This window comes from Dermacentor silvarum, chromosome 11 (assembly GCF_013339745.2).
Source record: "Dermacentor silvarum isolate Dsil-2018 chromosome 11, BIME_Dsil_1.4, whole genome shotgun sequence".
Taxonomy (NCBI): Eukaryota; Metazoa; Arthropoda; class Arachnida; order Ixodida; family Ixodidae; genus Dermacentor; species Dermacentor silvarum.
The window spans coordinates 104,468,478-104,490,169 of record NC_051164.1 but is presented as its reverse complement, the minus strand read 5'-3'; the positions used below and the strand labels follow the sequence as shown (position 1 = coordinate 104,490,169).

The following is a 21,692-nucleotide window of genomic DNA, read 5'->3' as shown; positions in this document are numbered from 1 at the left end:
GCTCGTCCGCGCAAGGCTACGTTTGTGTTCATTATAATCTTTTGTCGGCAATGTTGCGTACAGGTACAAAATTATGTCACCGAGCATGAGTGCCACCATTGGCCGGATTTTTTTTCTAGGAAATGCAATGTATATGTGGGAGCCATGAGCCAAGCTTGACAGGTTTTAAATGAATGTTGTGCATCTACAAAAATAGGAGTTATACAAGGTGTCCCAGGTGATGGTAGCCAAGCTCTTAAAAATAAATTACAGAATATACGAGAACGCAACCAATGGTATTCTGTCAACAGTGACGTACCGCACGAGGAGGATTTTTTTTTCATAATATAACTATTGATAATTATATGCGAATAATTAGAGAACTCTTTCATTACTGAATTGAGGGTCGCGCATTTTGATAAAAAAATTCACGCGAAAAAGACAGCTCGCAGTTTGCGGTACCGAGCGTTGCCTTGCCATTACAATCCGATTCAATGCCGATCCAGGCGTTGAGCAGAGTTAGTTATTCGCAATAACGCCTGGGACCGCTGGCGTCACTGCACGCCTGGGACCGCTGGTGTCACTGCGCGCGGACGCGTGGTCATACTGCTATTTGCATCACTTCGCGCGTTTGCTTTGTAACGCGGAACAGATAATTACATGTGGTCTGAATTATTCCGGAGTCCCCCAATACGGCGTGCCTCATAATCAGATCGCGGTTTTGGCATATAAAATCTCATAATTATTAATACAAGAAAAAACGCCAAATTCATTGCAGAGCAGCGATTACTCGTGACGTGAAACTCGAATGATTAAACTTGAATATGTACCAAGCGGCTTTCGCGCTGAATGTTTAGTAAGGTAGAAAGCTCGTTTGTTCGGCATAACTGTTCAAGGGGTAATAACATCTTATTTGAAAAGATCACTGGTAGCGTTACCTCTTATAATGTTAGGGCGCTAAAGAGACGCACCAAAGGACAAAAACACAGACACACAAAGCGTCATTGTGTCAGTGTGTTTCACCCTTGCGTGTGTCGATTTAGCGCCCTAAAATCATGTTTTCCAAATCGCACCAACATGAACGTGAAAAAGTTTCATTAAGATATATTTCCTCTTACATTCGGGTTGCAGTGGCTCACGAGTTGCGTCTGAAACTAAACAAGTCATAAAAAAATTGTCTTTTTCACGAAACGCGCTTTATTAGTTTTAAGCAGCTACACCAAACATTTTTCCCGTTTTGCTCGAATTCCCTCACCACTCGAACAGATACGAGGTCGCATCGTACCAGATGATCGGCTTCGCGTCGCAGTTCACCAAGCAGGCGCTTGGAACTGGTTACGGGGCGAGGACCGTCATCTCCTGGCCGCTCGATCTCAAGGTGACCCTGGCACCGCTCGAGGGCAAGCTGAGTCTGCACCGTCCCCTGCACCTGCCCTGGAACATCATCAACCACAGCTTCCGGCCCTTCACATTCGCCATGCCCTTCGACATCAACGTGGACCCGGCGCACGCGCTGGCTGAGTTTCCCAACCTGGTGAAGCCTCTCTACCGACCGGAAGAAATGACCGAGGTAAATAAGCAATGTGTATAAGTTTAAAACGTTATATTTTTCTGAGGTCGTTCCTCAGTTTTATGTCGTCCGTCACCATCCTAAGCTCAGACGTTGGTAGTGCAGCAGAAGATAGTTCCAATAGGTGCAAGCGCAGGCGATGCCGCGTGCGCTTCCACCAATGAAAGAGAAGAGTTCTTTCTGTTGAAGACAAATGTCTCCTTAGCTGACTTAACACGTTGTCGGTATATATCGGACCTAGCTATCTTGTAACTACTTCAAAAAAAAAAGTAATGGTCAGTTGGCGACCTGTAGATGTCGTGTTCACGTAAATATGGAAGCTCTCCATGCAGAGAACGCGTATCAATAGTCAACAACTAACACTTTCAATAAGAAGTAGCATAATTAGCCATAAACATGGCAGAGATGGGGTGGGATGTAAGCACCTGTGTGACTGCCACCCTCTGTCATGTCACTGCCAAGTGCCACCTAACTGCCGCGCATTACTACATTTGGCGCGAAGTGCCCGAGTTCGGGACTGAGCAGAGCTGGGTCGAAAAAGCAGGTAGAGCCACGGGCGGCATGACGGCGTCGCCCCAGACTTGGGCGTGTGTTTTGAAGAAGCAGTAAACACTCGGGGCTAATAGGCCCTGTGGCACACGGTAGCGTGAAAGAGAAAAAACAAGCAAGGGGCGCATTCCAGTGTCAAACGCTTAAAAAATGAGAGGGTCGACCAAGTGTAGACCTTAAACGCGACAACGTCGACCTAATTGCGTGCGAAATACGATACGAATATCATACGAAATGAGTGAATATTGAACATGATAAAACAAGACAGAAAGAGACAAAATAAAGGGATATGATCAACAGTTATATATCGAATCATTTGAACCACCAAGTACGTCCACTTTGTCTTCTTTAGCGTCGAGACTTGGTTGATCCTTTCCCTAAATTTTCGTGACGCAAAGCTCGCTTTCCTGCAACACAACCACATGGTGTAGCCTTCCGCGCCGGTGGGACCCGCCGATTGCGTCAGCCGCATTGTATAATGTCTTGCCGTCGAACGGTCACATCTCACCTCTGCGTTTGTGAGTCGTCACGTCAACCGGTTGGTGTTTACAGGGAAGGCTGCGCCGGTAGCTTTCTCAGCACGTTGCCACGAGCCCGGCTGAGCCAATGCATGTTTAAAAAATTGCTGGGTCTCCCGTAATCAGGAGTAGATGTAAGCATTAAATGGCTACCGACAAAGCAGATTGGTGGATATGATATTGGCCACAATCTTAAAATGGGTGTAGTGCATGTGCGCAACGGCACAACCAACCACACCACACCGCAGCACGCCATACGGCGCACTGGTCCATATGGACGCTGTCTAGCTAGAAGAAAACCGGCTGAAGGCGGCACGACAGGCAGCGAAGCACGCCAGGGAGACAGAGCGCACTGCCCAGCTAGAAGCAGCGCCTGAAGGAGGCGCCATGCCGCGTGCCTCTGTGGCTTCATGAAGTTGGCAACCAAGTACAGGATAATCGAAACTGTAAATAGACAACCAGGAGTCATCAGAAAGAAAGTGAGAGAAATATAGACCGTAAATTGGATGCAAAGAATGGAAACAAAAAGGACAATGGAGGTTTACAAAAATGAGAACAAAGAAATTAGAAGGCAAAATCTGTAGGATAACACAAAGGGCAGTGCCTTGCTATTTGAGGCTCAAACCGGTTGCCTAAGGACCAAAACATAGCGGAGCAAATATTCGGAACTAGATGAGGCATGTGTACGCTGCAGTAAAGATCCAGAGACCACTCAGCACATCCTAATGGAATGCCACGGGATCCACCAAGCGAGAACCGTAGGTAACGTGCAACTCCCAGAAGCGCTTGGATTTAAGGTGGAGGGAAACATCAACAGATCAGCCGTAGAGATAAGCAAGAGACGTTTACAGTACTGGTGAAAAAAAAGCAGGGAAAATATGGATATGACATGATCTCTTAAAATCATAGGTAGTGGTACAAGGTAAATTCTTGAAAAAGAAAAAGAATAATGAGAGGTATACTTTTAAAAATGCTAGATAAAGAACATGTATAGTATATCTGATTAAATCAAGCAGGCTAGGTGACTATTTGTCACCGCACCGTTTAAAAGAGAATGCCAAATAATCACCGTCGTCATCATCATCATCATCATCATCATCATCGTCATCATCCATCTCACAAGGCGACGCAAAGCCTGCGCAGAGAAATTATGGCCTCCGAGATTTGCGCGCGTCCGCTACCCAGCCGGGCGCGTGCAAATCGCGAAGGCCACGGCCACTCACGGACCGCTGACGTTGAAAAGAGCACAGGGAACCCTGTCTCAGCTCCAAAAGATGAAAATCATGTGTATGGTGCCCTGTATGTGCCTTTTGAACGTCGCTATCAGAAATGACAAATAAAACATCAGCAACATCAGCGTACTAGAAGTTACAGCTTGAGTGTACGGGGAACCAACATTAGAAAGAACTCGGAAGCAATATTTTTTGTAACTTGTTTGGTCAGTAACTAGCGTATGTAATGCGGTCCTGTACAAAAGGTTTAGCGCCAGAGACCAAATGTTTTAACTTTTCACTGGTTGTCCGGATGATCTCGTTTTGATCTCGCAACGCTGCCCGGATGTTCTCGTTTGAGTGCCCGGACAACGGGTCTGGTTTTTGGCTCAAGGTCACTTGAGGGTCGCCGACAAACGGAGCTAAAAGCATTTCATATTTAAAATTCGGCGAGCACTCGAGCGTCGCAGAGGAGCGTAGTAGTTCGAAGCAGAACACTATAAAACACCATGTACAGCTAATTGCCTTGGAAGAAGTAAAACCTTCAACCGCCAAGTGATTCGGCGAGCTCGAGGTCATGAGCGAAAACGCCCACCCCGCCTCGCAGCTAACGCCTGAACTCTCGCGTTACAAACATGTAAGCGTCGAGTGATTTGTTCTTGTAAAAAGCGCGCCAGCCTTGTCAACAGAGCGCCATCGTTGTGCCTCAAAGCTGTTCGATCGTGGCTACTGCGTCGTGCCTCACAGCATCCACGTGCTGTGATGAAAGTGATAGAGGGATAATAAGTACAGCGCGCCAGCAGCCCCATCCTCATAATCTGTCATTATTATCTCGACGTGTCTTTTTTTGTTTTTTTTTATTGCATATCCTTAGTATCTTTCTTTCAGTCTTCTAGTTGTTTCACCGCATCAATTTTGTCCTGAGTGTAAATGTTTTCTGACTCATTTCAAGGAAGTTTCAGGTTTGTCAAGTCTCTGCGCGCTGTGAGCTACAGAAACAGACAAAATAAAATATAGAAACACACCCTATCCGTTTAAGGTCCGGCATAAGCAAAACAAAGCCCTTAGTAGAATGAATAGAAAGAAAGAAGTTGTAGGCGAAGTGAGGAGGGAGAAGTTCATAGAAAAAACGGACGTAAGGGAAGAGTAAAGTTTACACGAACCTATAGGTATGACGAGCAGATTTATAATGCAGACGTCACAGGACCGTCATTGAAAAGTAAGGAGGCTCAAATGCTAACAATCGTAGTCGCTCAAGTGTACCGTAAGGGTCGTTAAGCCTTTAAGCGTGTAAACAATTGCGGAAAGCGAACAAGAGTTAACTGACAGCTTTTCCAGAGATTTCAAGAAGTCGTTCAACATTAACACCGTGTACTGCCGGGAAAATGGCGAGTACTTAGATGAAGGTTTCAAGAAGAACCACGCGTAACGCTTAGGATCCTGTGACCTCTAGATATGGGCGGAACGCAGCCGGAGAGTACTAGGAGAGGCAGTGCTTACCTGATGCCACGTCATAGTGTGCCGGAGCAGTTCAGGTGCCAGACATGTCCGCGCTGTAGGGTCTTCATTGCAGTGAGCAGTTTGGCAGCAAAGAACTCTGCGAGAATAAGTGGACCGTGCGACTCACTCACCAGTGATGGAAAATTACATCGAGCTGCCCAAGTTAGAATGCTAGGGAAAATAAATCAATTGGAAGGTTTATGCTAAGTTTAGTAAGCATTTGCTATACAAAAGGTGCAGATGCTTTCAAACAACGCATTTATGGTTTTACTGTCACTGTGAATTGACTGTAACATTAGCAGAGGTTATAGGAGATAGGAGAAAATTGCGCCGACTTGCGGGTGGTTTGGGTGAATTTCGGTTAAGGGCTGACAATGCTAAGGTGGCACTATGCTAACTATAGGTTGCGTAAATCTGCTAACGGTACGTTGTTTGGAGGTCACCGCAGTTTTATTAAATGAGCAAAAGAGACTACGTCGGGCACATTTTATATGATGACAGTAAAACACCCTATGAAAGTGCTGAATAAGAAACGTCGTAGCCATACGACTAGCAGTTTTCTAAATGCAGTCACTGCATTGCCAGCAGGCACGCTCTTACCTCTACCTGAATACCTCCAACAGTGTTGAATTGAAAACTAACAGTTCAATGATGCATCGGAACAAGTACCTACACCGACGAATTTTCCCGTGTTTTTAAGGTCCGCAGCACCGCGAAATCAATATTTCGAGCCGTTAACAGTTTTTATTCTACAGCAACCTGAAATATTCTAGAAACAGATTTCTATCACAGAAGTACTCCTTCTCTGAGACCATTTACTCGGCTTCATGCGCAGTTCGACCGCCACTACTTCGACGACACATTTGGAGTCGGCCTGAACGTCAAGGGCCACTTGATCAGCAAGGGCCTGCACCGGGCTGTGCGCGAGGTCTACCACGAGATGTCGTGCCGGGAGCGATTCTACTACATGGCCGTCAATCCTCACTGGCACCCACGTGACATCAAGATCTACGCCCTCCCCGCTGCCAAAGATCCCACCAAGGAAGTGAGTCACACACCCTCACTCTGGCACTGAAACACTTTTTTGAACATAGTAAGAAAACGTTGCCGATATGTCGTAGAGGCTGCAGTGAACACGTCAGCCAATTATTATTGCACTGCATGGAGTAGAAAATGTACAATCTTGTTTCTAAAACGGCGAGAAATTGCCAGCTACGGGAATGACCCAGAGTGGAAGTAAAAACAGAGGTCACCCCTGCTTTTGAATACGAAACAGAGCTGCATGAGCATTTGCGTGACCATTGTAGCTTATCCTAACAACCAGAAAACTGTATCTGCTTATGACAGCATAAATTAAGCGAACGCCTTTTTTACTGCTATATTTTTGAGCCATACTTTTTTCTTCCTCTTCTTGCTTTGATTTAAATTATGATTATGAGATGTCGTAACTGTAGATAGGGAATGATGGTCCTTCGTTAGCTGCGTGGCGGGGTCAATAAACGATTCCGAATGCGATGGACAGATGTTATACCTAGAGGTGCATGTGCAGAAGCCGCAATGCAAGATACACGAGCAGCAGCGATCCTTGGTATCAGGGGATCTAGCATAGGTGCATTGAGTAAACTGTGCCTAAATCCTGAACGCTACGTCATGTTACGCACAAGCGTCTTCAACGCAGAAAGCATCTGAGGCCGAATTCACAAAGTCTTTTCATTCCTGAGTACTATTTTCCTATAGCCTTCGTTATTAACATGTGCAGCCTAAAGCTTGGCTGGAATTCTGTTACGAACAATTCAAGCCTATAGAAGAGCGTTTTGTAAATACGTTTCCTGGATTTCACGAAATCTTGTACAGCCAGAGACATCTTGAACTCGATGAAAAATTTGGTTCACAAATGAAGAGGCGGCTCTGCGCTGGAAATTATTTTTGCTGCAGCAAACACGCAAAACGATAATCAGATCCAGAAAAGCATGAACAAGACTTCAGAAAGCTTTATCAAATTCAACGCTCAATAGATGTTACATAAATATACGACTATATCAGGCAGACGGATCATCCGTTTAGAACGAAACCTTCGGGTAAGCATACACAGTACAAAAGGAGGAAACTGTGATAAGTGAACCACCGCACAGTACAATTTGTGAAAGATAAAAAAGATGCATAACTGTCGAACTATTCTACATCGTAGATGAGGTATCTGATTTACTTATAATTGTTATTTCTTGGCATGTCCATGCAGAAATTTCAAGGACATAAAATTACTAATGCTTTACTTATGCAATGCCCCGTTTAATTCAACCCACAATCCTTCGAAACATTTGTTATGCGTGTACTTGCTTTCTAAGGTGCGTTTTCAGCTTTGTCCTTCTGTTGCAATTTTAAGGGGGCTCTACCGGTTCACGCAATCGTAAGGCTATATACGAATCACATAAACGAAATTTTCAATGAGTCTTGAAGAAATGAACGCAGAACAATAAAAGGAAAGAAAATCGGGGCCGCATTTAGCGCCAGCTTGCCTAGCTCGGTCCGCCTAATGCGCCGTGTGCCCCGTGTAAAGGCTGGTCTTCTCGAATGTCTCGTTTAGCTGGACATCGACATTTCGTACAAGTTCATGGAGCCCGACGACGAACGGCACAGCCACTTCAACGTCCACGACCAAATCGGCGACGATCCCGAGGTGCCTTCTACCCACGTCCTGAAACTCGACGTCAACTTCAAGGGTGAGACCAAGGAGCGAAAGGTGGCCGCCGAGTTGCGCTACTCTTTCAACCACGACCTCTTCAACCACAAGCTGCAGTTCTTCTACGAAAGGACACCGTTCAGCCACGCCGACACCGAAGGACTGAAGGTAAGCCCTGCAAGGCGATGGGTATCGCGGCTTTCCTTGCTCGCACTGAACGGTGCGCAACCACTAGTAAAAGGAATAAGTAGCACAAATGAACTCACGCTCATTTACAGCACACACGATAAAAATGTTGAACGAATACAAGCGCTTAGCTTTCAAGGTCCCTGTTTATTTCCACTCAGTTTTTATTGTCGCCTTGGTATTTTACGTCATGAAATGTGGTATTCAAGCACCTGCCCATGTGTGACTAACAGTGTAGACAATGCTCTGTACTCCTTTTACTGGTCGAGGCAGTTACTGCAATTTGAGACTGTTAGACTAACCTACAGTCACCGACTGTTGTCGGTGACAGTCATATGTGTACAGTCACCGACTGTGATGATGCGTAAACAAAATGGAAAATGCGGATGTGTTTCTGTCACTACGAGATCTAAAGAATTTTTTGCATGCACCACAAACGCGACGCATGAAGATCGTCAAACCCGTAATCGAAGTAATAAGTTTGAGCAGAACCATACGAATAAAATCTGGACAAACAACGCAGCTGTTTTGGTTCTTTTTCTGAGCCAAGGTATTTTCCGATACAACCTCAATTTGCTTTTGGAGTGAAGTTTAAAAAAACGCATAGTCCATCCAATATTACTGCTTTACGACTATGCATCCGTATGGAACTTCTGAGTCTTCACCACAGAACTTGCGAACTAAGTTTGGGTCATTTGCCGTATCATTCGCCTCAGTAAAACAATAAAGACAACGAATAAGCTGGAAGACGACTAATCCTCCAGGCATTACGTAGAGGCCATTATTTGCTGCGTAGATTTTTTTCTTTTTTCGTGTAGCTTGCCTCAATGTGCTAATAATAAATATTGCAGGGAGAGGCCTGCGTACTGCCGTGGACATAAAAATAGGCTGATGATAATAAAGATGACGATGATGCATTAAATTTTTTTTGCAGCGTCGTACTTATGTTTCCTTGATGACGTCATCCATCAGTTTTTTTTTAGTTGTTTTCTATGTTATTCAGTATTTCTTACATCAATCATAACACCTTATCACATATTTAAGTGAAACGGTGTAGCAAGAAGCACGTTCTTCTAACCTTTCTAACCAATCCTTCGGCGAAATCTTTCTATTTATGCCTGTAGGGGGCGGTATCGTGAAGGAATTGTTGAAGCTGAGTGAAGAAAAACATTGTGTGTTTTCTTTCACCATAATTTCTCCAGATCTGCCTAGATGCATCGGCGAAGTTCCCTAAGCCCGACTGGAGCGTAACTAATATGGCTACGTTCTACACGGGGCACCACATCGACGCCCACCTTGACGTCCACTACGGAAGCACTTGCGAAGCAGGATCCAGCGTAAGTTTGCTGATTCATGCCGATCAGGATAAAGCCTGAACACCGGTTCAGGCCGAGGTCATTGGGCCACTGTCTGCATAATCGCATGACTACATACAAAGGCCGCTGTATCTACGCTAAATATCAGACCGCAGCTACACGATACTGTAGTGCGCATGCGCAGCGTTGGCGTTCTGCATGACAGGGCTTGAGTGCGCGCTCGCGCTCATATGCTCCAGTCTGGCCATGCTACGTGGTGCGGACCGGCTTTGTGCTGCACCAACTTGACCGAGGGATAGTAGCCATGCCCGAATTGCGCATTTTGAAGCGTTCTCAATAGCTCAACACGAAGTGAAGTCTGCCAAGGCGTCTAGCCAGGAGTCGCCAGGAGTGATCGCACGTTGGCAACCTTGCGTGTGGTCCGACCTGAAGTTTCGCGTGGTTCGAGGCTAGTTCAGTGTTCAAAACTAATCGAAATTAGCGAGAACCGACGGCTATGACACCAGTAAGCAGTCTGGCCAAAGTTTATTACTTATACACGCGGCTGCGGCCGAGCGTGAGCTGACGATAGTCGGCTTCTTCCGGAAGTACGTAATTCTTATCAAAATTCTAAAGCAACTTTTTGCTTACTTCAGCCTGTTCATTAAACTGCGTCACTAATTCTACACAGTACCAGTAGGAAGAAGCGCACTGATCCAAACACCCTTCTTGATTCATGCCAGCCATTGGCCAGTTGCAGCTGCGTGTGGGGATATGCTATATGACGAAATATAGCGCCCGAAAAGATTGAGGAGAACGCTTTCTTTTAAAAGAGAGCCGCGTACGACTGCAAAATTTGGCTGCGATGTTCAGAGCAGCGTTTGATATCCGCGGACTGCGTTTTTTCACCAGGCCCGTGTTGTGGTACAGGACCATGTAAAATTTGTTTCTCGCCGCAACGGCGTAATTTGTGTGACTAAGTGTAGTCCAACATGTACATATATGTGACTGAATGAAGCCGCTGTTGAAAATGCAGGTCAACCTGGAAATGACAATGCATTGCAGTAGTTTCGGTTTTGTTCGCGTTTCAATAGTTTTTTTTTTTTTTGCACTGAACATATGCACCTGTGCTAAGTTTAAAAAAAAAGTAAAGATTTCGGCTTTCATTCTGTCTGCTAATAATCAAACTCTCTTTATTCTACGACTCCCCCCCCCCCCCCCCCCAAAAAAAAGAAAGAAACTAGAGCTCCGGATGATCATCCGGTATAAATTAATTTGGCGACATCGCCGTTGTTGAGACAAAAATTCAACTTCAAGCAATCTTTAATCCTGTTAAGCTACATAGCAGTCAACACGTCGAACCTACTACCCGCGACATTACTTTTTTTCTGTAAGTCGCATAGGCGCTTACAAATTCTGTACTCCTTTCTTCAAACAGATCACAATGAACGGCAAGTTCACGCACACCGACGAGGACGAACAGCAGTTGGCTGCCGCGGCAGAAGGCAAGTCGGTCGGCAGGAATAGGTTCAGCCCCACATTCCTCCACTGGCTCGCTAACAAATGCCACGAAAAGCAAGAGAAAGGCATCCAGTTCAGCCACTACTGCTACAGACTGCTCCGTTACTCCAGCCGGCTCGGCAAATTCACCGCTGACGTAGAATGGAAGAACCACAAGTCCGTAAGTATATCCAACCGCAGGGTATTTTCTAAGCGTTAGCCTCTTTCAGACGGTCTAATCATTCAAAGCATCAGTGCGTTATCTTTCAATGCATGGTCCGTTGCTGTTGTACCCCTATATAATTGGGCAGGGTGTGGTGCGGATGAGTGCAACGAGGAATGCAATGGGGGGAGGTCTTAGAAGGAATTTGCGGCGCCAACTCAGTTTCCTCTCGCGTATCACGCCACCATCTTCCCGGATGTGTCGATCGCTTGTCTTTGCTTCGTCCTTTAGGTGATTTATGTAATGGCGAAATGCCACAAACAATAACGGAATTTCAGCGCATTTCACGGAAGCTAATTGTTTATTCAAGGATGACAATCGATGGTTTCTGCCGCAGTTATTTCCTCCTGAATACGCAATACGAAGTGTTAGAGTGCACATGCGAGCACGAGCTGCACAAGGTTAGTGCAGCGTCAAAGCGTGCTTGTTCTCAGCAAATCGGCATAGGACTAAACGCAGTCTGCAGCTTTCTGGTTACATTTGTCTGCCAGATATGTTTTCTCTCAGTCCTAACTTTGACAAGGAGAGAATTTATGGATGGGCAGATGGAGTTTATGATAGTCTCATGTAAAACAAGGTGGTAGTTGGCGCCAACAAGCGATATATAGTTCTCTTTATCTCTCCTGCGTCTATTTTCGTTCATTAAGGCCCTGGATCGAGCAAACAAGCCATTGAGCTCTAACGCATTTTTATATCTACAAAAGGTGATGACGCTCGTGTACTCTATTTCTCTACTTTACGTTAACCATCTTTCCAGGTCGTTTACTGGTCTTCGACGACCAGCTTCATTCACATTACCTCTACCCTTTAAAGCATGCGGCATCCGGCACGGCAACTGCGTCCTCATTTACGTTTTGATAGATGTTCTGACATACTTTATATCATTGACTACCAGCGTCTCTAGCAGCCCTAGCAGGACGCAGTCATTGAAATTCCGCTTTCGAAAATGTTTAACAAAAGTGCAAACAAAGGCACAGCTCATGCACAGTTGAAGCTCGTCCTTCAATCGCTGGTGCATTTAAAACTACATTTTAGTTAAGTTTCTAGTCAAAATCTGCATTTGTGTACGCAAATAAAGTTAAAAGAGCTGGTCTTACTTTTTCCCTGCTTTGTTCCGCAGCTGCTGAACCGCTTGTCACCGTACTACGCGAAGCGCTACACGTACAAACCCTGGAAAGCCGGCTTCCTGGGTGTGCTTGGCTCGTACATCACGGGTGACCACGGCAAGCTCCACGTCGTATCGCAAGTGCCCCTGGTGGGATGTCGACGACAAACCACACACCAACATGATCGTCACAACCGAGGACGGTCACCAGCACGAACACTGGGAGGTGCCCATGTTTAGCAAGATGCTCGAGCCAAAGATCCTCTCGGTAGCCGGTTACTCGCATGCCGCGGAGTACTCCCCGCTCTACAGACACAGTAAGTGTGCCGTCGGAGGCCTACACCATGAGGCCTGCTATATATTGAGCATTTGTTCCCCCAGGCTCGTAAGGAAGCCCTCTTGAAAAAAAAAAAAAAAAAAAGGTCGATGCGCAGGGTTATAAACCAGAGATTTTTATATTACGTACAAAAAATAATGAAAAATCAATAATGAGGAAGCACACAAGCGGGCTAAGAGTTCCTTAAAGAGGAAAGTGACATCCATCCGTCTCGAGTGCGAAGCAGGAAAGGAAACCCATACAGATTGCTCATAAAGATTTCTGAGATTAATATGGGTGTGATTTGTAGCTTGGTTCTAGTCGGGTGAATGACAATTTTTCGTACCCTTGTCAATGTTCACTTAACGTAATCTTTGTAGCGCAAAAACGTTCGAGTTGTCGCGCTACAATGAAGATCATGTTAAGCAAACACCAATTCGCCCGTGAAGAAGTTCATCCGATGTTCGTTTGCTTCTAGTTGTCGACTAATTTGGCATCTCGCTGCGATATCGTAGCGTTATCGAAAATGATGGAAAAAACTATACTAGGCAGGCTGAAGTATATAAGTAGGGCGTCGCAACATCTCCTGGCTTTCCGTCTGGAACCTTGAAGTAGACCTAGTTGGTGTAAACGTTGAAAAGTATGTCTTTTATACTGCACATGGTTCTACAGACATCAGAAAGGAAGAAGATAGTATGAAGACGTTTGCGTCTCACTAACTAGTGTTTTTTTCAGCCGCGTTATCCGTACATAATTCGCTATGCTTTTTCAGCATAACCAATAAACACCGTGACGTCATGAAGCTGCAGCGGCCTTCTGTAACATTTCAAGCAGGAAAAAAAAAGAAGAAAAAAGTCAGCAATATCTACTAGCTTGAACTTCCTCGGAACGCAATATTACTAGCTAAGTTCTCAAACGTTAACTGGCAAATAGTGCCTCTCAAAGTGGCATACACCGAAGAGCCACCTACGCAGTCAATTCGCATCTTTTCATTTTGCGTTCAGTTTTCCTTTGGGCACAAACACGCAGAGGGTTCATTTAATGTTTATTCCTATGTTTCTAGTTTCGTTGTATTTGTCTTCATCTTTATGTGTGCTACAACATCATCAAAACTTCCTTTTTTTTTTGCTACAGAGTACTGCGACCTGCAGTCTAACGGCGTGCGCACTTTCGACGGCACCTTAGTCCACCTGCCCGAGACGGACTGCTACAAGGTGGTCGCCCGCGACTGCTCGCCTAACAAGAGGTTCTTGGTTCTGGCTCGTGCCACGAACAACCCTTCGCTCACCAAGGTGAGGATTCGTCCCGATCGGTTCATCTAAATGAGCACCCAGTCCATTTGAAGTGCCAGTTGCTCATTGACAAGCCGTCTCCTGAAGCAAGATTCCGCAGTGAATATAATATATTGTTAAATACGCAATTCGATTACTCCGCGTCACGATTACGTCGCGTGCCGACACAAACGTGCGCGTCAGGTTTGTGTCTTCGACGATGAAGCCTCCACCAGCCAAATGGGTCACAGGAAGGATGGAGATTTGAAGTTGTTGAGTGCAGAAGAACAAGGGAAATCAGGCGCCAAAATTTCGCAAGCGACTTGTCCTCGTCTGGCGAAAGGAATAAAAAGGCAAGTCAGCTTGTGGCAATGTCGCTCAGGTTTCCTTTGTTCCCATACTGTTCATCAATATGACGATAATAATGCTAAATTCGTGTCGATGTAAGCGAAGCTTTGTATGCTCTTTGCTTTGATTGACGATAACTAGCGGTAACATTGACCGCGAATGACTCAATTCTACAGCATTTAGTCCAACACGAGAGTAGTGAGCTGATGTTAAACGTTACCTTGCGTGCACCACTGCTGTTTGTCTGCGTACTACAACAGAACACACGGGGAGATGTGTTTACTTGAGGCGCTGTTGTGCGTCATTGTACATAGGGTTGAGCATTACCATTGCTTCACACGGCACATCGCGTCGTGGCAGAAGTGTTAAACTTTAATTGAATTACGGGGCTGTACCGTAATTCACTTAATTATTATAATTCTATTTATACTCGCAGTCTGCACCACGTTTTGCTGCGTAGCGAAGACGCTCCTGTTCCTCGCGACGCTGCTTTCAGGGCCAGGGTGTCCTCGACGCTGAGTGCACGCTTTGGAGCCATTTTGCTGACGCGTGTTTTGGTGCTCCTTCTGCATGCGTGGCCAGCACGCTGTTGAGACGCCAGCTCCAAGCGCTCTTTTCAGGCTAAGGGCGATTGTAATGTTTACACTATCTCAGCCCAGCACGCGACCTCCCCAGCACCTGAATTTTTGTGGCGTATAGGAAAGCAAGCACAGCACATGTAATTCGCACAAACTGTGAAACGCTGCCACGGTGGCGCGATTAGTTGGCAGCGTTTAGTAATCGGGGCGATTACTTGGCACCAAAATCATATTAACGTGTAGCCGGCCGTGGTGGCCTAGCGGTTATGTTGTTGGGCTGCAAAGCACGAGATCTAGGGATCTAATCCCGGCCGCGGCAGCCTCATTTCGATGGGGGCGAAATGCAAGAACGCCCGGCCCGTGTACCGTGCATTGGGTTCAGATGAAATAACCTCAGGTGGGAAAAATTATTCCAGAGTCTCGCACTATACTTGCCGGTGCGTTTTTTTTTCGCCCAGTCATTTTTTTTATCAGCGAATAAATGGCTAATTTAATTAATTCCATCTTCGAGGAGCATCGAAAAGAATAACCGTTATTCTCTTGAGGAGCATCGGAAAAGAGCAACTGTTAGTCCTCCGCATGGGGAGTAACAGTTCATCCCCTCTCATTTACCCCCTAAAGGGAGGAATGGTTGTGGCAGATCAGTTCCTCCCCTAAAGGAGTAACCTCAATACCCCATTTCCTCCTTTTCTTCTTAGAGTGCACGGCGTGCCTCATAATCGTATCGTAGTTCTGGCACGTAAAACTCCAGAATTTAATTTTTTAAATCTTGGTGGTTGATCGGTGGCTCAGACATGACTACACAACTTGAAAATTTCCGAGTGAACCATTGGTACGTTGTTCTAAAACCAATAACGTATAGTTCCTTGGCCTCCAATAACATGAAAACATCGGGATGTTATCGTAAACAGACTAATGGAGTCCACTGCAGGAGAACGGCCTATTCTCCCGAATGCCATAACTCGAATTGCTTCCATCTTTCTGCAATCTTACGCAGGCGCTGAAGATGTTCATCGACACGACCATGATCGAGATCCTACCACTGGACGGCGAATCCGGTCTGGTGGTGCGCGTTGACGGAACCAAAGTAGACGTCACGCCCGAGCATCCCTACAGCCACACATCCCACGACGCTGAGCTGTTCAGGATCAAGAAGGAGAGCACCAAGTGGTACAAGCTTGACTCCGAGTCATACGGAATCCATCTGGGATTCGGCGGAAACATGCTCGTGGTCGAGGTTAGTACGGCAACGGTTTTTTTTTTTTAGCTATCCGGAAAATATAACTTGAGAAAGCACTCAGAGTTTTAGTCGTCTTTCAATCAATAGACCTTGTGCAAAGAACTAGCAAAACTTCGAGTGTCAATTGCTTCAGTTAAGCCGACGCTGAAGAGCCGCAGCTTGCCGACAATTTTCAATTTTCCTAATTTAAACTTGAGGCGCAGTTGAAACGGTCTTGTACTTCGATTTTACGTTTTCCAACACTCAGGTCTCCTCCTTTTTAGTGTTGTGGAAGAACTACTTTCTAATGGCGCTTTGAAATTCTGTCCTTCTTTGCGTATAGGTGTTTCTAAGGAATATTGCATTCTCACACTGTCACCATTACATCAGTTGGCCTAATCATAGAGTTATTCGCGGCTTTTGCCAACTTACTGACGTGGTCTAGGGGTTCTGCTATTTACTAGCCGATCATCCGAACTCACGCTGCAATCGGGTAGTTGACACGAACGTTTGAGTGGTATAGTTAAAGCAGGTCATATTACCATTCGCGTTACACGCAGCCTATAGACATCATCATCGACAGAGTGAAGTGTCCTTTATAAGTCTACCGGAGCCAATAGTCTACCCGACCACGTCTCTGCTACGGCCAAGTCCATAAACATGCCGAGTGGTAGGAATCGCCTGGTCTTATTCGCGAAATGTATACCGAAATGTCCCGTGAACAATTGATGAATATGACAGGGCCTGCTCAGCCTGTTATAAGTGAACCTGGCTGATGCTAAGGACATACCAAGGTTAACTAAAGTCAGGGGGCTCGAGCATATTTTTCGGACCATGCACATAGAGTAAAAGAGCGTTCACCAAAAGCGCGATGCGCGACCATTTCTCAATTGCGGGCCCATCGGAATACGGTTGCCGTTGCAGGGATTCGAACCTGCGCCTTCATGCTCAACAGTACAATGCCATAGATTGTAACCGCGGTCCGTATATACTCGAAATCTTACAGTTCACGTCGGCCCCGATCGCACGCTGCTCACTCATGACGAGAATCGAATCATGAGTGGTATTCACAGAAGATACATTTTTTGAATGCTGAACGTGATTCTGGAAAAATGTTTGGGGAAATTATTTCAGTAAATTGAACTTAGAGCGTACGAACAATCTTATATGCTTTCACTGGTATATTCTTATTCTGTAACGTCTGCTTCGACATGGCCTTTCATCGGAGGCTATGAAGACCGATGGACGGTGGTGAACGTTATCTGACGTTCTCATTTTTTTTTAGGTGGCTCCGTTCTACCGTGGAAAGCTGTGCGGTCTGTGTGGTGACTACAATCTGGATAAGGACCACGACTTGACCGGTCCCGACGGCCACCTGTACAACAACACGCTCGATTTCGCCAAGAGCTACGTTGTGCCCAGCGCGGACTGCCACCCACCAGCTCACTAACTGTCATTGGCGGCGAATGCTCTAATCGATCATCACATCACAACAACGAGCATATGATTCCAAACGCCTATGACTAAAAAGCAGATAGCAGAACTGGAAGGAAGTGACGGCTTATAGCTTTCTGTAATGGCTACCTCCGGGGAGAGCTCTGAAGTATTAACCTTTCACCGAAATGCAAGATCACTATTCCTTCATCAATGTATATTGTAAAAAAAAAGGCAATAAAGGACGAAGTGATAAACTGGTCATCCAAGTGTTCATATTTACATAGCTCGTGGAACCTGGCCAGCACAGGCTAAATCTTGTGCAACTCGCAAAACTGTCTTATAACGATCCGGAGTGCTTGGATACTTGATTTTTTTTTTTTTTTTGCAAACGCCGCATTTACGCAAACACTTTTAACTTAGTGTATGCATAATCCATAACCTGTCCCTTATTTTCACCAAATACAAACTTGGTTAAACACAATTTTCGCTCGCAAACCTGCAAAACACAACGTAAAATGGTCATTACCTGCTTTCGACAACATGCTGAAGAAATGTCTTACGAAGACTGCATATCATGCACACGCATCAAACTTCGCACACAAATTTTCCATTGGATTGTCCCCATGTTAGGTGCATTCAATTTTAAGCGCATTTGTATTTCTACATGTGCAGTGGGCTCAATTTTTGCAGCTCTTATAACACGCTGATAACGCATCGGAGCTCTTGCTTACGTAAATTATTCCAAAAGCCATAATAAAACGATACATGTTGAACTTTGCCTGTACACTACCCATATTGTGTCTCTTGTTTCGGCAAATATTATCACGGTGCTTAGTTTAGTTCACCGACGACGCCGGGAAACAAACTATATGAATGTCGTATGACGCATTAAAATGGAGACAGAACAAGAGTTCGGCAAACATTTGCAACGTTTATAACTAAGCCAGCAACGTTAAAGTACCTAGATAAGGCGTAATTAACTCAAGGGGAAAGCACTTATAGATAATTACTCAGAACATGCTTTCTACTTCGGCAAAATATTACCAACGACCCTCGTATAGTTCACCGAGAATACCGGGAAAACCAACTACACACCTCGCATAGTGCATAGAAATTGGAGGAATAGGAGTATTCAGTAATTATTATTGCAATTCCTTGGCGGCCGCATTTCGATGGGGGCTGAATAAGAAACGCCCGTGTACTTGGATTTAGGTGCACGTCAAAGAGCCCCATGTGGTCCAAAATATTCCGGAGTCCCCCACTATGGCGTTCCTCATAATCAGATCGCGGTTTTGGCATGTGAAACCCCATAATCTTTATTATTGCAGCTAGCATTCTTTCGGAGTCCTCGCACCTTGCGCTAGGTGCATAGGTATGTAATCTCATTCACGCCAACTTGTTTCATTGGGTACGTGCACGAATAAACGACATGAGCCACTGTATATGTGCAACTGGACCTGTGGCTCTTAGTATGTGCCCCCGAATAGACAACTTGGTGATTGGGTATCTGCAACTGGGAATGTGACACAAGGTATGTGAACACTGATGGCCAATCGCCCATAATCAGTATGGCCCACTCGGTAGGTGCACGAATGGACGAGCAGAACATGAAACGAAAAGTGAATAAGTCGGCAACAGCAAATTGAAGAACTTGACTGCAGATAAGTAAAAAAAGCCGACACCAAAAGCAGCCGAGTGTGGAGAAAGAAGTTAAAGGGACCCTGAAACGATTCTGACGATTTTGTACCAACGTGCTGAGTCGTAGTGAGTACTTGGTTACAGCAGCATAAGCTCAAAGTTTGGCTGATTAAGCTCTGCGTCAACAGGCGACTGGCACCATGCAGTCCACCAACATTTACACTAAAGCCTCTTCATCACAGCGGTAGTCGGATGCAGGGGCTTTAGTTTACGCCTTCGCACATCAGTCGAAACGTCCAGCTGGCCTGCGTTTATCTGAATATCAGACACGCTCGGCGCTGCGACATAGCGCTCGCAACGCACGCTGCTTGATCGTTCTCGCTGGGGTAGGACGGCCAGGTGGCTAGTGGAGTGGTTGAAGAGGCCTCGAGCCCTGATTATAAGACAGCGAAAGTAGACGACAGGACGTCACATCATGACGCAGAGCCAGTGAAGGCGGAGCTTAGCCCCGATTGCTCGGTAAACGAGCTGAGAAGTAAAAACATGGCTAGGGAGTAGGGTAACTTGCAATCGACGCTTCACTAAATGTCGCACAAATGCTTCACTCTAGCTGTAACCTGCGCGTCTACAAAAATGATCCGAACCGTTTCAGGGACTCTTTAAGTGAACGGATTTGGACCAGAGCATGTGGTTTAAGTTTCATTTCAAATTTCATTTATGTTTCTTATTTAATTAACCTCATCTATTCTCTCATTTGTGCCTACATTTCCCCTCCTGGGTATATTGCCATGTTGAAAAGCTATCAACATCAACAGCGTGCATTGATCAGGGAGGGTTGTGCTACAGAAAAGATATCAGTAACAAAAACTGCAGAAGTCGGCTACACTGAATTGAATATTATGTAATACGGTTTGCCGTTACATTGTTTCAATGTCAATCGCATTAAAACGTCGACATTCATTGTGGCACGGATTCTACCAGGATTACTTTATTGCAATAATATGGACACTCCTGGTGAACTTGCGATCGTCGTCGCCATCGGTGACGGTGTCGCCGTGATGCACCAGTTACTTCCTTAACAGAAAGTCATTTTACGCATTGAAGCGTAAAGGTAACTGGAATGCCAATGCATTCCTCAGCAAAGTTCTGGAAATATTATCTTGAAACTGGTGTCCTCCTGAGAATTCGTTCCAAGTGCAACTGCCTTGCGAACTCCACGGCTCGAATTTGTAAATTGCAATATGGGCCCTAAGGTAAGAAGTTAATTACTGAATTTCTGTTAATTATTGGATTATATATTTCAATTTTTTGTGCAAGTAATGTCCGGCTCTTCGAGTAGACCAACTCGTGAACTATAATTGTGCTACTTGCCACAGGCAACCTTTATATATCTTGGAAAGTGTCCGCCGAAACATCCGGTACAAAAGAACCCGCCTAGCAAATGATTCCAATGTTGTTGCAGCACCGCTATGGGCGGCGGCGAGCTATCAAAATTACCATTGCTCCCATTACTGCCATTACTGGAAATTATCATTACTACCAATATTATAAAGCAATAAAGCATTGCATACCCCCATCAGCATTAGTAGTGGTGGTTTTCAACAGCTTCGCCGGACATTCACTTTCGCACGGCCAGGATGGCGAGTCAATTTTTTTTTTTCTGCTAACGCCGACGAATTTGCTTCGGACTCGTCACAGGCACGTCACGCACCATTGGAAGTGCGATGTCTGCAACGCTGTTGGCGACGCTCCTCATGACGCCAGTGTCATGAGACGCCTTCAGCGAAACGTCATACCTTGCTATCGCTTCCAATGCCTTTAGTCAAAACTGGTTTATTTTTCGCTTCGTTCTTACTTTTTTTTTTTCATCGGTCGCGACTACTGAGCCTCACCCGCCCCAAACCAAAAAAAAAAAAAAAGATTCCTACAAGGAAAAGCAATAAACCTACAAACTCGAAAAAGAGACACGGTAGCACATGCGCACGCTCACGCTTACTCAATGCGGTCACTCGTTCATTATCTCACTGTATTCCTCGCTCACCCACTGACTGGCACACTCGCAACTTTCTCACCGCAGGCCTGCAAACTCGCGTTCAGCGTATTTCGACACCGCGGTTGTTTGAAAACCCTCCGGATTCCACTTATCTGCCGACGCGTCTGAAATACAGTTACATTTTTTGCACCGGCCAGCTATCTTGCGTCCCCAGCCAAACGCACCAAAAACAGCCAGCTGGGCAGACAGCCATCGCTATGTTCGGTATGATACGAGTTCCAAGGGCGACTTCCTAGTCGCCCCATGCGTGAAACCGAAGAGGATACTGCTATGACTGAAGACACTCGAGAAGACAGCGCGGTGTTTAATCGAGAAATCGGAGCCCCGACCGAGATTTAGGAAAAGTGACCGGCTCAAGTGAGGTTTCGCCGGACGGATGTTATTTTGACGGCTGGAAATCAGATTGCGACGAGCCAACCGCGTTCTCTTTCCCTTACGCATTCCGAAGCCTCCAGGAGCCTCCTCCCCTCCTCTCCATATCGGCGAAACCATGCGCCAAAGTACAGCTAACCTCCC

The 21,692-nt window shown here is 45.6% G+C and overlaps 1 protein-coding gene across 1 annotated transcript in view; it reads left to right on the top strand.

Annotated features, from left to right (window-relative positions):
- The window catches only part of LOC119432343 (vitellogenin-6-like), a 50,820-nt gene extending 33,074 nt beyond the window's left edge, over nucleotides 1–17,746 (top strand). The window contains 10 exon segments of the mRNA XM_037699509.2: nucleotides 1,246–1,549; nucleotides 6,163–6,372; nucleotides 7,912–8,175; nucleotides 9,396–9,530; nucleotides 10,927–11,169; nucleotides 12,332–12,460; nucleotides 12,462–12,633; nucleotides 13,767–13,924; nucleotides 15,827–16,066; nucleotides 17,334–17,746. Coding sequence (XP_037555437.1) covers nucleotides 1,246–1,549; nucleotides 6,163–6,372; nucleotides 7,912–8,175; nucleotides 9,396–9,530; nucleotides 10,927–11,169; nucleotides 12,332–12,460; nucleotides 12,462–12,633; nucleotides 13,767–13,924; nucleotides 15,827–16,066; nucleotides 17,334–17,498 — 2,020 coding nt within the window. The 3' untranslated portion in view covers nucleotides 17,499–17,746.
- Nucleotides 17,747–21,692: the final 3,946 nt, after the last annotated feature.